General features: G+C 33.8%; 1 protein-coding gene across 4 annotated transcripts in view; it reads right to left on the reverse strand.

The window, feature by feature from the left end:
- Sec23 (transport protein Sec23) overlaps positions 1 to 15,221 on the reverse strand; it is a 410,761-nt gene that overhangs the window by 167,939 nt on the left and 227,601 nt on the right. For all 4 annotated transcript variants that reach the window (XM_090398784.1, XM_090398783.1, XM_090398782.1 and 1 more), the window contains exons 5-6: positions 8,280 to 8,357; positions 2,141 to 2,299 (exon numbers count right to left, since the gene is read on the reverse strand). In XM_090398784.1, the coding sequence (XP_090254910.1) occupies positions 2,141 to 2,299; positions 8,280 to 8,357 (237 nt within the window). The remainder of the gene's footprint in view (positions 1 to 2,140; positions 2,300 to 8,279; positions 8,358 to 15,221) is intronic.

The raw sequence follows: 15,221 nt of genomic DNA on the forward strand, positions 1-15,221 counted from the left end.
ATTTTTCTAGTATGGTTCTGTCACTGCTTGGTTTCGTTTAACAATCTTTCAAAGTAATTACTCCAGACTTCTAGGATATCCTTATCTTCAATATTCATGTCACTTTATCATCTTTATCATTCATGTCACCTTTAGTACTGTAAAAGGAATCAAAGGTTCCTTTTACGGTACTCTTTCCTCCATTTCTAAGCTTCTTCAATAGCTTCCAGAATATTTTGTCACCTTTCTGATATTTATTTTCCATACTCTTACCAAATCTTCCTATGACTTTTGTTTAGCTACTTATACACATAGCTTTCTTACATTTTTTATGAATTCTTTTAGGGAATCTGCTGACTTATTTGCTAGGAATTTTCAGTATGCTATCTTCTTTTCCAGGACTGGTTCTTTAACTTCTTATACCTACCATGGTGCTCTTATATTTCTATCTTTGCAGACAACTTCACCACATACTTCCCTAGCTGAATCAATGTCTTTTTCAGAGTTTGTTACAGACTCCAAGGTTTGGTTCTTGTTTTTAATTTGTTTCATTTTTTCTGTATAGCTGAATCTACAATTTAGCTGTAAAAGCTGCTCAACTTTAATTCTTTTTAAAACTTCCTTACATACTGTTCTTTTCAATGTTATATCCATTTTTATCCTGCTTAGTATAATGGTCACTTCCAATTTCAAATCCTCTGTACAGTCTTTTATCCTGAACCAGCATGATGATATCACTGTCAACAATGACATGGTCAATGAGGTTTTTTGTATTTCTTGTGACTTCTCCCCATCTGGAATTGTGCACATCTTTATGTTGACACATGGAGTTAGTAGTGACTAGTCTATGTTCTGAGCGGAAGTCCAGTAAATACTTACCATTTTATTAGCTTTACCCATTTCTCCAAATTATCCTATATGCCTGGTGGGAATCATTTCCTACTCAGCTGTTCAGATTCCAAAAAGGATTACTTTTTCCATTTTCTTTATGTCAGCTGCTTGTTCTAATGACTAGAAAATTTCCTCCACTTTTCCCTCCTGTGCAACCATAGGCACAAATAAATTTCATTGTCCATTTCCCTATTTTTTGAAGTTTGCCCACATAACTCTACCTACTTAAAACTGTCTTCTGATCAAGAAGTTTATCTTTATGTTTGCTGTTGAATGCTATCTCTACTCCTTCCTTTCCTTGATCATTATCACCTGAAAATAACATCCTATACTTATTATTTAGTAAGATCACACTCATTTTTGTCTTCTTTGTCTCAGTAACCAATTATGTTCATGTGGTACTTTTCCAATTTTTCTGCAAGTTCGATTTCCTTTTCATTAATACTCCTTTATATTGATGGTTCCTATCTTCAGTTCTTCTGATGTTGGGTTTATTCTTCCTCTTCTAGATCTTGAGATGGAGCTTGTTCCAGTAGCTGACTTTTCACTGTTCACCGTGGTAGCCTGATTAAAACACCAGGGGCCTTGTTTAAACGGCACACCATATGTATTTGCAGTTTATGCCAATCTAGAGTATAATCTGATCAGCTAAGTCCCAAATTGCCAGCCCATTCTCATTCTTTCAGTACCCAGTAGATACCAACTAATATGGTACACCAAGGTGAGGATCTGATATTAAGTCAGAAGCCCCAGTTGGTTTTCCACATTGGTGAAAGGCAATGTGGAGGTCTAGTCCCAGCAAAATTTAACTAAAAAATAAGAAAGCCTTCTGAAAGAACATAGCACAATTATCAGGAGGTAACTGAAAAATCTGAGAAATGAAGGAGCAAGAACTCAAAAAGGAATCTGACATGATAAAGGTGACAACATAACAGTAGCTGGTTATGTCTAGAGGAATTACTTTGAAACAAGTAAATCAGATGCAATGACAGAAAATACTCAAGAGAAATGCAATTAGAAGTACATATCAATAACCCGAGGTAGAAATGCCATCAGACATTTGAAATGTGGAAAGGCAGCTGGAGTAGGTAATATCTGATTGAATCCTACAGTGGAAAAGAAGGTTTAAGTACATACAAATTCAATGTGTATATGCAAAGAAACACACAGAATATTACGATATGCTTATCAAGAAGGAAAAATAAAGAGCCACAATGCTTTTTTTCTTATCTATGTTTAATAATTCCAGGGGAAAAAAAATTAAGTTTACCTGTATCTGTTTTGCTGTGAGATCCTTTGTACCTCTAAACACATAACTTTTAGAGCATCCCTCACAACCTAACTCATGAACTTGTACCATTCTTCCAAATGTTATCAGTCCAATTAATGCACTGGATGGTAAAAGTGAAAGGGACATTTGTAAAGATTCCTGTGCAAAGGAGAAATATTCATATACATTTTATTTTGAAAAAAAAATATTAATCAGAGCAACATCTATATTTAACTAAAAATAATGCTAACCATTATTAAATAAGTAAATTAACAATTTATAACTATGAACTAAGGCTATAGGGTTAAATTATTAATATTCTTAAATGTATTTGTTTTCTGTCCAGTTTGCCTGTTTTGTAGTATGAAAAAGTATTTCATGAGGAAAACAGGCCACCTTCATGTGAATCCAACTACATCACCATCAGATGAAAAGCTCTTATAAATGGTCCTTGTATCCTAGATAGATTTTTACCTTGCAAATACTGAAAAGATTTTTTCAACAGAAAAGCAAATGTTGGGTATCATGAATATGCTTATAGAGGGTGCAAGAAGGCTAAGGTGTGAGTTATCACTTATTATTTTAAGAATTAATTTACATCAGGACAAAGTAAACAAATTTATTAAGCTGATGTTTATATAACCTTATAACCAAAGCAGTCAAGAGTAATGCTATGGGTCATAATCAGATTATACTAAAAAAATCGTCCATGATGTGAGGAACTTATCTGGTCTCTTTCGACTAAAGGTGAGATAGCCGATCTCATACGGAGGAAGAGGGTTTTTTCACCTGGAAATTCGAGTTTTTTGTCCCTCAGAACAGATAAACTGGTCAGTGAACACACATACACACACACACACACACACACACACGGATCCACAGTCATAAATACATACTTAATCCTTCATTAGGAGGGCTCGACAGTTCTAAGGGACAGTTGAGGAAAGTGGGGGGGGGGCAACATTGAATTTTCCCAAAACCCACCAACTTGCTTTGAAAGAAAATTCAAAGAAGCCTGTGAAATGCTGAAACATAATCCAAATCTGAACAAGAATGATGGATTATTTATTCCAAGAATTTGGAGGACCCATCCATATAGCATCAAAAACAGAAGAAAATCTTAATATGAGAGGACTTTAGAAATTGTTTAATGTAGTTGTATTTTTTTAATGTTTTTTTTTTTTTTTTTTTTATTTATTATTATTATTTTTATTTAATTTATATATCTACCTATATATATATATATGACAGAATGATCGCTGACTCGGTTAACATACATAGTTTTATGAAGAATTAAATGACTAGAACCGAGATTTAAGTAAAGGTTTTAATATAAACACACTACTAGTTTCGGCCTGTAACAGCCTTCTTCAGGTGACATTATAAAAGAAAAAACACTAAACATTGAGGGTTAAAAGACTATGAACAACATAGATAGTCTTTATACATAATTAGCATGAAAATGTTGTAGTTGTATTTGAAGCTGTTCTTTTGTTTGTTGCATTGTTGGGAGAGTGCGTGCTTGCTGCATCACGTGAACGCCAGTACATGATTACAGCTGAATGACTATCTGGGAGGTTGTAGCTTAAGTTGTTATTTAGATGAACAGGATTGAAGATGATTTCTCTAGATTCCACAATTTTTCTCTCTATTTCGTCACTGCAACGGAAGATAGATGTTAGTAGATTTTTTCCCAGCAGACTTTGTGACTTTGGTTATCATCATTAGGATTAGCCGAGAAAAGGATATGATATAAAGACTTTATGTATAAAGACTGTCTATGTTGTTCATAGTCTTTTAACCCTCAATGTTTAGTGTTTTTTCTTTTATAATGTCACCTGAAGAAGGCTGTTACAGGCTGAAACTAGTAGTGTGTTTATATTAAAACCTTTTTACTTAAATCTCAGTTCTAGTCATTTAATTCTTCGTAAATATATATATATATATATATATATTTAAGGTAAACAGTGGTGTACCACAAGGATCAGTGCTTGGTCCACTGTTATTCAATCTATACATTAATGATGTTCGGAAGGATTTGACAAGCGACATATAGCTATTTGTTGATGATGCAAAGATAAGTAGGGTAATCAGGAATGCTGCTGATATGCAGTACTTGCAGAATGATTTGAATAACCTGGAATTGTGGGCATGGGAAAATGGATGTCAGTTCAATGTCAGTAAATATCAAGTCATGCACTTCAGCGTGATTAGATATCCAATGTCGTATTATATTGGTGGAATTATGCTTGAAGAAACTGATGAGGCTAGGGATCTTGGAGTGTTAGTAGATAGGAAGTTGAAGTTCAGGAGCCATATAACAAAGATCGCAAATACAACTCAAAAGATAATTGCAATGCTGAAACGAATGTTCACATATAATGATAAGGATGTCATTTTGCCTCTTTACAAGGCCTTGATAAGACCTAATTTGGACTATAGTGCAGAGGTCTGGTCTCCTGGTATCAGTTGTGATTCTGATATATTGGAGAGAGTGCAAAGGAGAGTGTTAAAAATGATATCTGAAGAACTGGAGGTTGTAGTAATTGGGGAACATTTCATGGGGAAGGCTGTTCCACACAGTTGGGGTAGATGAAATAAAAGATAACTGAGAGTAGTAGTAGGTATGGTGAGTCAGCAATTCAACTGTAAAAGGATGTTACAATTGTTGTTCATATTCTTCTAGGCTTAACAAAAATGGGAGGGGAGCATAATGAATGCTAGTTTTGCTGAACAGCATCCATGGAAATATCTGTAGAAGAGAGATAATACAGAAACTAACTATGAAATGGTGGCTGAAGAGGAGAGAGAGAGAGAGAGAGAGAGAGAGAGAGAGGTGGGGGGAGGGGAACAATCAACTGAACTACAAGAATTTTTAGAGAGGTCTTAGGTACACCATCCTAAATATGAGACCAATACTTCAAGATTGCATGGATTTGTACAAAGTAATCAATTGTACAGAAGAGAAGTTATGTAGCAAAAAATTATGTCAAGATTTTTGGAAGCTGAAGATGCTACAGAAGTGATGAGATTATATCAGAAAAGGCTAGGAGAAAGAAACAATTCAGAAAATCTGTTCTGTTAAGCTGAGCATTATCAAAAGTAATTGGAGAAGAACTAAGATCTTTTCAGCAAGAAAACAGGGAACATGTGTTTTGGAAACATGTTTAAACTATATCCTCAATGAAGAAATGTTGATTCTGAGATGTATTACATGACAAACAAAATACACAGAGGAAAATCAGGACTTTGCTGCTTGAGTCTTAACACGGTTACTGATCTTAACCTTTAATATGTGGATGATAAGTGGATTATATTAGATGATGAAATACATCTACTACCTATGTATGTGTTTGCTATTTGACAAATTAAATAAATTAACAAATGTGTGGTCTTCACAATTTTTTCTAAACACATTTCAGCCAGTATGATGTCAGTAATATTATAAGACACAGACAAGAAATTACTAGTATTGCATAGAGCTAAATCTGAATGTGACAAGAAACTGGCTCTGCAATCTAAAGCCAACCTAAAGGAAATCCATCATTATGCAGCAAGTAAAAGAAATAATGAATATAAAAGAATAATAACTGAATGCAGAACAAAAGATTGTTCAACTAATAAGTGCCCATTTTGCTTAGAGCTATCAACCTGATGTATGCAATATGGAGCTCAGTGATACGTCTACATTGTGCATGAGGAAGCAGTACTAGAACTGTTAACTGTTAAATGAATTAAATAAGAATTCAGCAATAGGGGTCAAAGAATATCAGCACATATACTAAAAGCATGATCATCTGAAATGGCTGTGCCTTGACCTAGCTGTATAACTTAAGATTCCACTGGAGCAGAAAGAATGTATGGTAATCCCACTACACAAAGGTAGTGCAAAGACTGATGTATAACTATCGACCTATCAATATCTCAGGAGTGGTGGTGCAGATTCTGTCATCCCATTTCTGTAAGTAAGAGCTTACATGGGATGTAAGCTCTTACTTACAGAAATGGGAGGACACAGAATCTTTGTTTTGCAATGTGTCACATGGGTTTACTAAGGAAAGATCATGTTTGAGTAACTTGTTCACATTTTATAATGTCATAAATGAGTTAGACAAGGACAGATACACCATCACACTTTTGGACTGCAAAGCCTTTTGACAGGATATAACAGCATTGAAATCTATTACATAAGCCAGAGGATATGGATTAACCATAAGCAATTAGCTTGAATAAGAGAGGATGGCTGACTAAAATATCAGAAAGTGGTGTACAATACTACTTTCTGATATGTCAGTTTAAGATAACCAATGTTGTATACTAGTGATCAGTCCTTGATCCATCATTACTCAATCTTTACATGAAATGATTGGTAATCAGGAATGTGACTGATATGTAGCAGCTGCAGAATGATAAGAATAGGTTGGAAGTGGGCATTTCAAATGGCTGTCAGTTCAATGTTATTCACTTTGGTGTAATGAGCTATCCAATGGCATATTATATTTGAGGGATTGTGAAAGAAGAAACTGATCACACTAGGGATCTCCGAGTTTCAGTAGATAAGTCGAAGTTTAAGAAACATACAGCAAAGACTGCAAATACAGTTCAGAAGATAATTGCAATGCAATTGTAATGAATAATGACATGTAAGAATAAGAAAGTCATTTTGCCTCTTTGCACAATGACCAAACCTGGACTATTGAGCCCAGGTCTAGTCTCCTGGTTTCCAGAGTGATGCTGATATAGTGATGTGCATCTTTAATGCTCTCCTTTACACACACACACACTCTCTCTCTCTCTCTCTCTCTCTCTCTCTCCAAAGGACAGCGTTAAAGATAATACTGTGACTGTTGAATGGAGATCATGATAAGAGATCAAGAAATTGTGGACTGCAGGCACTTAAAAATGAGAGAGAGAGAGGATATGATATAGTTATACAAACAGCTGAAAAGGTTATACAGGATACCAGCAGATCAAATTTTTTTTATTTTATGGAGTGTGGGGGAGAAGACAAGGGCATTCATGAGAATGAATGCGGTCAGGAAATGATGCACTAGATTTTCCCCTCAGAGGTATGTGATTGGAATGATGTGGATGAATTCAGGAAAAGGTAAGACAGCTTGTGTGGGTGATGTGGCATCCTTCAATGAGTTGTCCCTGATTCCTTGGAGATCTGGTAATAATAGTACATTTTGTATACTCTCTGGATTGAGGACTATGAAAATTCAACTCATCAAGAATAGCAAGTTCCACCAGCAATATGGCCATGTACAAATTTGTTATACACAGAATTTTTCTCTAGTTTGTCAATATAATTTAGGTTTTCATCGTTCATATGGTCCATATTTGATTTCTATAGAGTAAAGTTGCAGAGAGCATTATAAAATCTTATTCTTGGAAGGCTTTTGTACTAAAGATAATTTATTTATGATTAAAATACTTATTTTAACAAAATGGAGATTTTAATTTTACTGATTTCTAATTCCTAATATGATGAAACACATCTTAAATATGTGAAGATATTCACTTTTCCTAATATTTTATATTACAGAGGTTTCTCCTTTGAATGCCATTATTTTAATATATACAAATCATTCTGATGTAGATAGAACAACTAGGACACCTACAAATAATAATTGATATATAGAGAAATAAGGGATATTAAAGATCCAACCTTATTTCAAAGCTGAATATATGTAGAAAAACTCAGACATAAGAATGCTTTGGTATTGAAAACTTAAGAGAACAAAATTTCTCTCAAGGTTTCAGTTGGTTCTCTTCAGAGACTGGCTGGTCTCTGAAGAGAACCAGTTTGAGATAGCTGTCATGCCAATGAAACTTATCAAATGCACTAATAAAAGGTGAATGTATGGATGCCTGGGCAACCCTCATGTCCTTTAAATAGTGCAAGCTAAGGAAACTCCAATGCCAAGGGTTGTATTCTCATGAGCTCTCTGGTCAAAATTTCAAACTTTCATATGTGATAAAGTATATCCTTCCTGCTTCATGACTTTTTTTTTTTTGTAGTTATTTTCATATTTCTTTTCCCTTAAACAGCAAAAAATCAATCACTACCACTACTATGTAGCATTTTAAAATACTAGTATTATCTATTTTTAGATCTCTAAACACTTATTCTTACCTTTAGTGCAGTAAGTTCTTCATCATCAACACACGTATCCACCACAAACAAGAAAATTGGAGGAAGACAAGTCAGTCTCTGAAAATAGTAAGACATTACTGAAATGTAAATAAATAAACAGCAACAATGTTGATTATATTTGACAAGAAATTATATTTTTGTTTAATCCTTTACCCAAGTGTAAGCAAACAAAGTTTGCAGGGTAGTATCTTTGTAACTGGGCTACTCATGTATAGTGACTATTGACTTCACATCAAATGGGTCTGTATCCCATAGAAGCAATAAAAACATTATGAGAAGGCCATCCCAGATTACTTTTGACCTTTATTGGGGTCTCATCAATGGGATACTGAGGCAACTGAAGTGAAGTCAACAGCTTCTATATACAAGTGGACTAGTGGTGAAGATACTTCATGAGCAAACTGTTTGCTTACACTCAGTAAAGGATGAAAAAAATATATAATTTGTCAAATTTAATTTACTTTGTAATCAAGTGGAAAAGCTCTCTACAACTATCTCTTATCCTGAGCAACAGTTGCAGATTGCTATTAATTATACAAAATTTAAATTAAGTTAGCAAATGGGACATTTAACAGGTCACTATCACTAGATTATAGCTAACCTATGCAAGTGGAAATGATAGGGAAGATGGAATATTAAATAGTGACATATTTCCCCAAAAACAAACTTTAATATTGCTGCTTATCTAAAGTTGTTAAATTTCGAACTTAAAAAAAAACCAACTCCAACTATAAAATAAATGCAGGCATTGTTTGGTCAGAGCTGGATTTTCATATTGCATAAGCACATAAGTTTCCCCCTATACAGGTGTCAATTTTTTTGAGTATTATATTAAATGAAAATGCATGACATCACCAACCACATAGGCTGAAAAGAAAGTGTAAGGCACACTAGAAATAGTCAAATTAAGTGTTTGCTTTAGCAAGGTATAACAATTTAGGAAGACCATTAGCTCTCTGGATGAAGGAATTGCACAAAAGAAATCAGGTAGATGGGTTACAGGTATTAAAGTTATTAAAGCGTGATTAAAACAGAGCATTTAAGATTGAATAGGATATCAGCATGGTCCTGAAAGAATGTGCAAGCCAGTTAGAAATCACTCAAATCTGGTTGTGCAACATGAGTTTCAGCACATAATTCATAATGAACAGAAAGAAGAGCAAGTTGATTAAATGTAAACAGTATAGATGCGAACATAGATTGATAAGAAAATTAAAGTAAGATAATTTCAGTAAATAAAACTAAAATAAGATAATTTTAGCAGGAGACTTAAATGCAAGAATTGGAAACACGAAAATTAATAATAATATAGGAATACATGGAGAGAACACACTCTAAACAGAAATGGTAAAAAATTGATTGACTTTGTAGTTTATAATAACCTAAAAATAATGAATTCCTTCTATAAACAGTAAGACATACATAAATATACTTGGGCAGCAAGAGGATGGAAATCAATATTAAATTACTTCATATTAAATGAAAAGACATCAAAATTTTCACTAGATGTTAGAGTTCACAAAGGATATGAAATAAGCAGTGACCACTTCCTTGTTAAAATAAAATTAAGATTACCACCTAAATGGCTACAAGTAACAAGAACAGAAAGAAAAATTGAAACATTTGTTTATAAAACTAGACTATTGAATGACACAAATGTACAATGGCTATATGAACAAAGAATTAACCAATATCTAGATAAAATAAAACAAAATGAAGAAATAGAATGGCTTAATATAAAAACGATACTAAATGCAGCAGCAAATGAAAGCTTAGGAAAGAAAAAATTCAATAAAAGAAAAAACTGAAGATCTGGGATGATACAATCAAAGAAATAATCAAAAAGAAGCCTATCACAAATGGTTAAGCAGTAAAAGATTAGAAGATGAAATAGAATATAAAAGAATAAGAGCTACAGCTAAAAGAGAAGTCAGAAAAAGACATTGAGAATCATGGAACAAATTTGTTTCTAATTTAGAACATGATTTATATAAAATAAGACCCAATGTATATAAGATTTTGAAACACTAAATGCAGATACCAAAGAAAACAAAAATTAAACACTGAACTGAAATTAGAAGAATTTCTAAATTACTACACAGAACTGTGGACAGACAAATATTTTAAAAAAGACAACTGGCAAATAATTAACGAAAATGAAATAATTAAAGAAGAATTAGAAATCAGCCTGAAAGAAACAAGAAACGGAAAATCACCTGGAGAAGATAAGCTAGGTTCAGAACTATATAAATACGCAGGAACAAGATTCAAAGAAAGACTTATTATTTTTAAATAAAATTTACTCAACTGGTATCCCCCCCCAATAGAATGGAAAAAAGCAATTGTGATTCCTATCTTTAAGAAAGGTAATAGAGATGACCCTAAAAACTATAGAGGTATCAGTATACTAAATTTCTGTTACAAAATATATAGCAGAATCTTAAATAACAAACTAATGAAATATTCCAAAAACTTTATTCTAGAAGTACAGAATGGATTTGGAAAAGGACGATCATGTATAGACCCAGCCTTTTGCCTAAATTAATAATAGAGAAAAGAAGAGAGTATAATTTAGAAACACATATTGCATTTATTGACTTTGAAAAAGCATTTGATAAAGTTAAAAGAAACATTATTTAACACATTAAAAGAAACACAAATACCAAATAATATCCTAAAAGTATATATAAAAATAATCAAATACAAATAAGATTAAGTCACAAGCTATCATATACAAGAGAGATAAACAAGGGGTCCGGACAGGGATGTCCTGTCTCAGCAACTCTTTTTAATATCTACTTAAATGAAATAATAATAAAATGGAGTAAAAATTTACATCAAGGAATTAAACTTTCACCTACAGTTAACTTAAACACTCTCCTCTTTGCCAATGACCAAATAATAATTACAAATTCTGAAGATAAACTACAGAAAGCTATTTTAAATCTAAATGAGATATCCAAAGATTATGGTATGATAATATCAACAGAAAAATCAAAAACTATGGCCTTTAAAGGACAAGATCCAGCAAGAACTAAAATAGTAATAGATAATAAGATCTTAGAACAGGTGAATTCATTTAACTACCTAGGATGTATGATCATATATGAAAACGAAAAAGATATAAACGTAAAAATTGCAAAATATTTAAAAATAACAGGTGTAATTAACTCTATATTTAAACCAAACCTAGTTCAAAAACAAACCAGGCTAAAAGTATACAATACATTAGCCCTACCAGTCTTAATGTATGGAAGTGAAATCTGGACAATAAAACAAAAAGACAAACAAAGATTAACAACAGCAGAAATGAAGTTTATGAGAAAAACTGCAAAGTATACCCTATTTGATCACAAAAGAAACGAAGATATTATGAAAGAATTAAACCAAGAACCAGTAATAGAAAAAATTAAAAAATATAAACATAAATGGATGCAACACGTTCAAAGAATGAAAACAGAAAGATTACCAAAACAAGCCATTAGGAAAAAGAAAACCAGGATGTCCTCTTAAACGATTCAACAATGACTTCTAAGGCCGAAACAGGCCATGCTAAGCCTAAATTCTTGATACGCATGATGATGATGATTAACTTAAAAGCTAATATTTTGCTGGTATTATATCCAGCATCTTCAGAGCATACAAACAGTTTGTTACAGCAGCAAGACAACCGCAATCCGGTGTAACAGTGGGACTAGTATGAGTAATTGTAGCGTGCAACACAAAGACTAAAGTCCTAATTAGGCACCATCGAAGTTTAAAAAAAAAATAAATAAAAATACAGCCATACTTGTTGAGGTTTCGAGTATGTTTCAGGGCTTCTGTTGATTCCAGGAACAACCTCTCTGACTCATCATGAAGGTATTTTCTTGATCATAAATTAGTATAATAATAATATTTGATTGCAGATCAAGTGTTGATCAATTTTATTATTAAACTGAACCAACTAGTTTCGCCACACTTTAACTGTTGGCATCTTCAGGGTACTTATAAGTTTAAACAATCTCACAATTATGAATAACTGCAAAACTGACTAGAATAATTACAAACGTGAGTTTGTAATTATTCTAGTCAGTTTCGAACATGAGTGAAACATGTATCGTGTGTACAAGGTTAGCTAGCTGTTGCTAAGGACCTTTCTGTAGTTTGTATTAAAGTTCATTTGTTCCATTTTTAAAGTTCTGATTAGGGTTTTCCATATCTCTGGGAGTATTAGGCCTTGATTTCTGTTAAGGTTGACAGTAGAACGGGCTGTAGCTGCTTCTTTGAAAATTCTTGAATGGTAATCTTCCTCTATGTAAGGAGAACAGCTTTTGTCCCACTCGATGACATGGTTAGTTGTAGAGAAATGAGTAAATGCCTGTTGGCCAGTTGGATAAATTACTACGCAATTTATCCAACTAGCCAACAGACTTGATTAAACAACTAAAATCGATGCATCCTTTAACTCCAGACTCTATGGCGTTCCAAAAGTGTACAAAGATGGTATTCCTTGATGCAATCAACTTTCCTACCTACTTATTGTCAAAACATCTCTTGAAACTCTTACAACAACACATCCACAACTCAGAGAGTTACATTAAAAACTCCGGACATTTTGTGAAAAAAGCTAAAAAACATCAACATGGATAATGATCTTCTAGCCAGCTTAGATGTCGCCTCTCTCTTTACAAACGTCCCTTGTTCCCACAAGATATAACCTCATTGTTTGCTCACTGCCTAAACTCCAATTACTTTTCTTGGAAAAATAAGATCTATCAACAATTAACAGGCTTGGCGATGGGGAGCCCACTCTCACCTTCATGTGCTGACCTCTTTATGGAAGACTTAGAAAACAAAATCCTATCCCAAATTATTCCAAAACCTAAAACTTGGTTCAGATATGTGGACGATCTTATATGATTATCTCAAAAAGATCAACTCCTTCCATCGTTCTATCAAATTCACTCTGGAACTTGAAAGAGAAAACCAATTACTATTTTTAACATCTTAATCAAAAAACAAATTGATGGTTCAAATTGTTCAAAAAACAAATTGAAGTATAAATCTATCGGTGTACAGAAAACTGACCAATACAAGTCGCTACCTACATTTCAGCTCCTCTCACCACATCTCACATAAACTCAGCATTGTACACATGTTAAAGAAAAGAGTGATTCGCATCACAACGGACAATGAGACCCTTCAAAATGAGTTAAAATTTATTTCCAACAATCTGTATTTGAACAGCTATCCAAGAAGACTAGTCAATAAAGTCCTTTTCTCTGAAGCACCACAAAGAGAACAAGAAGATATTCAATATACAAAAACGATTGCAATTCCATTTGTAAGTGGCATCTCCAACAAGCTCACCAGCCTCCTCAAACAACACAATATAAGAGTAGCATTTAATCCAATAGAATCTATTAGTAAACTACTAAGATCTCCATCCTTTCTATAAATATGCTGGAGTTTATAATATTCCATGCGCTTGTGGCTCTAGTTACATCGGATAGACTTTGAAAAGCCTCGAAATCAGGCAAAAGGAACACATTGGCTATGTCAAAAACAACAGATAGGATATTTCTGGCCTATCGTCTCATTTCTCTACAACTAACCATGTCATCGAGTGGAACAAAAGCTGTTCTCCTTACATAGAGGAAGATTACCGTTCAAGAATTTTCAAAGAAGAAGCCACGGTCGCCCGTTCTATTGTCAACCTTAACAGAAATCAAGGCCTAATACTCCCATAGATATGGAAAACCCTAATCAGAACTTTAAAAACAGAAGAAATTAACTTTAATACAAACTACAGAAAGTTCCTTAGCAACAGCTAGCTAACCTTGTACATGTGATACGTGTTTCACTCATGTTCGATACTATCCTATTTGTAATTATTCCAGTCAGTTTTTTACAGTTATTTTTGTCAGTTTTGCAGTTATGCATAATTGTGAGATTGTTTAAACTTATAAGCACCCTGAATATGCCAACAGTTAAAGTGTGGCGAAACTAATTGGTTCAGTTTAATAATAAAATTGATCAACACTTGATCTGCAACCAAATATTATTATTAAACCTCTGACTTTTGTAAGAGCTTCAGTGCTTTTGTTTCTTTCCAATTGATCCTGTGTGCATGGGTATCCAAAGCATGGTCTGCCAGACCCGACTTGCCATAGCAAAAGTGCCAGATATATTTTTTGTCTTCACTGAGGCGGATGTCCACAGTTCTTCCTGTGTGTCCATAGTAGGCTCGATGACATGAGCAGGTCACTTCATAGACTCCTGGATGTGATAAAGGAGAGAATCTGTCCTTAGGTGAACGGATGAGAGTTGCCAATTTCACATAAGGTTTAAATACAGTGCATAGTTGGTGTTTGTTAAGCACCCTAGATATCTTTTCAGATGTGCCTTTAATGTATGGGATGGTGATAGTTTTGTTGTAATCTTCTGTGGTAGATGGTGGTGGTGGTGGGGGGGATTTTTGGGGAGCATTTAGTATTTTATCTATTTTGTAGGGATTATAGCCATTGGTCAGGAAGGTGTGATGTAGGTGAAAAAGTTCAGCAGTGAGAGCAATGTCATTGGAACAAATTGCTCTAGCTCTATGGGTTAGTGTTTTTAAGATACCATATTGTTGAGAAGGGCGATGGTGTGATTGTTTGTGTAAATATCTCCCTGTATGTGTGGGTTTTCTATAAACCAAGAATGATAAGGAACCTTCTGGAAGACGTTTGATAAGTGTGTCCAGGAAAGGTAGACTGGCTTCTAGTTCCATTGTAAAGTGGATTTTAGGGTGTTAGCTATTTAGATGCACTAAAAATGTATTCAATGTGTCTGGGCCATGTGGCCAAACAGCAAACACCTCATCAACATAGCATAGCATAGCCAGAGACTAGGTATGAGAGTGGCTGTGTTGATAGCTAGCTTTTCTAGATGTTCTAT

Source organism: Typopeltis vanoorti, chromosome 10, assembly GCF_054136105.1.
Source record: "Typopeltis vanoorti isolate ZY-2024b chromosome 10, IOZ_Tvanoo_1.0, whole genome shotgun sequence".
In the NCBI taxonomy this organism is placed as follows: Eukaryota; Metazoa; Arthropoda; class Arachnida; order Uropygi; family Thelyphonidae; genus Typopeltis; species Typopeltis vanoorti.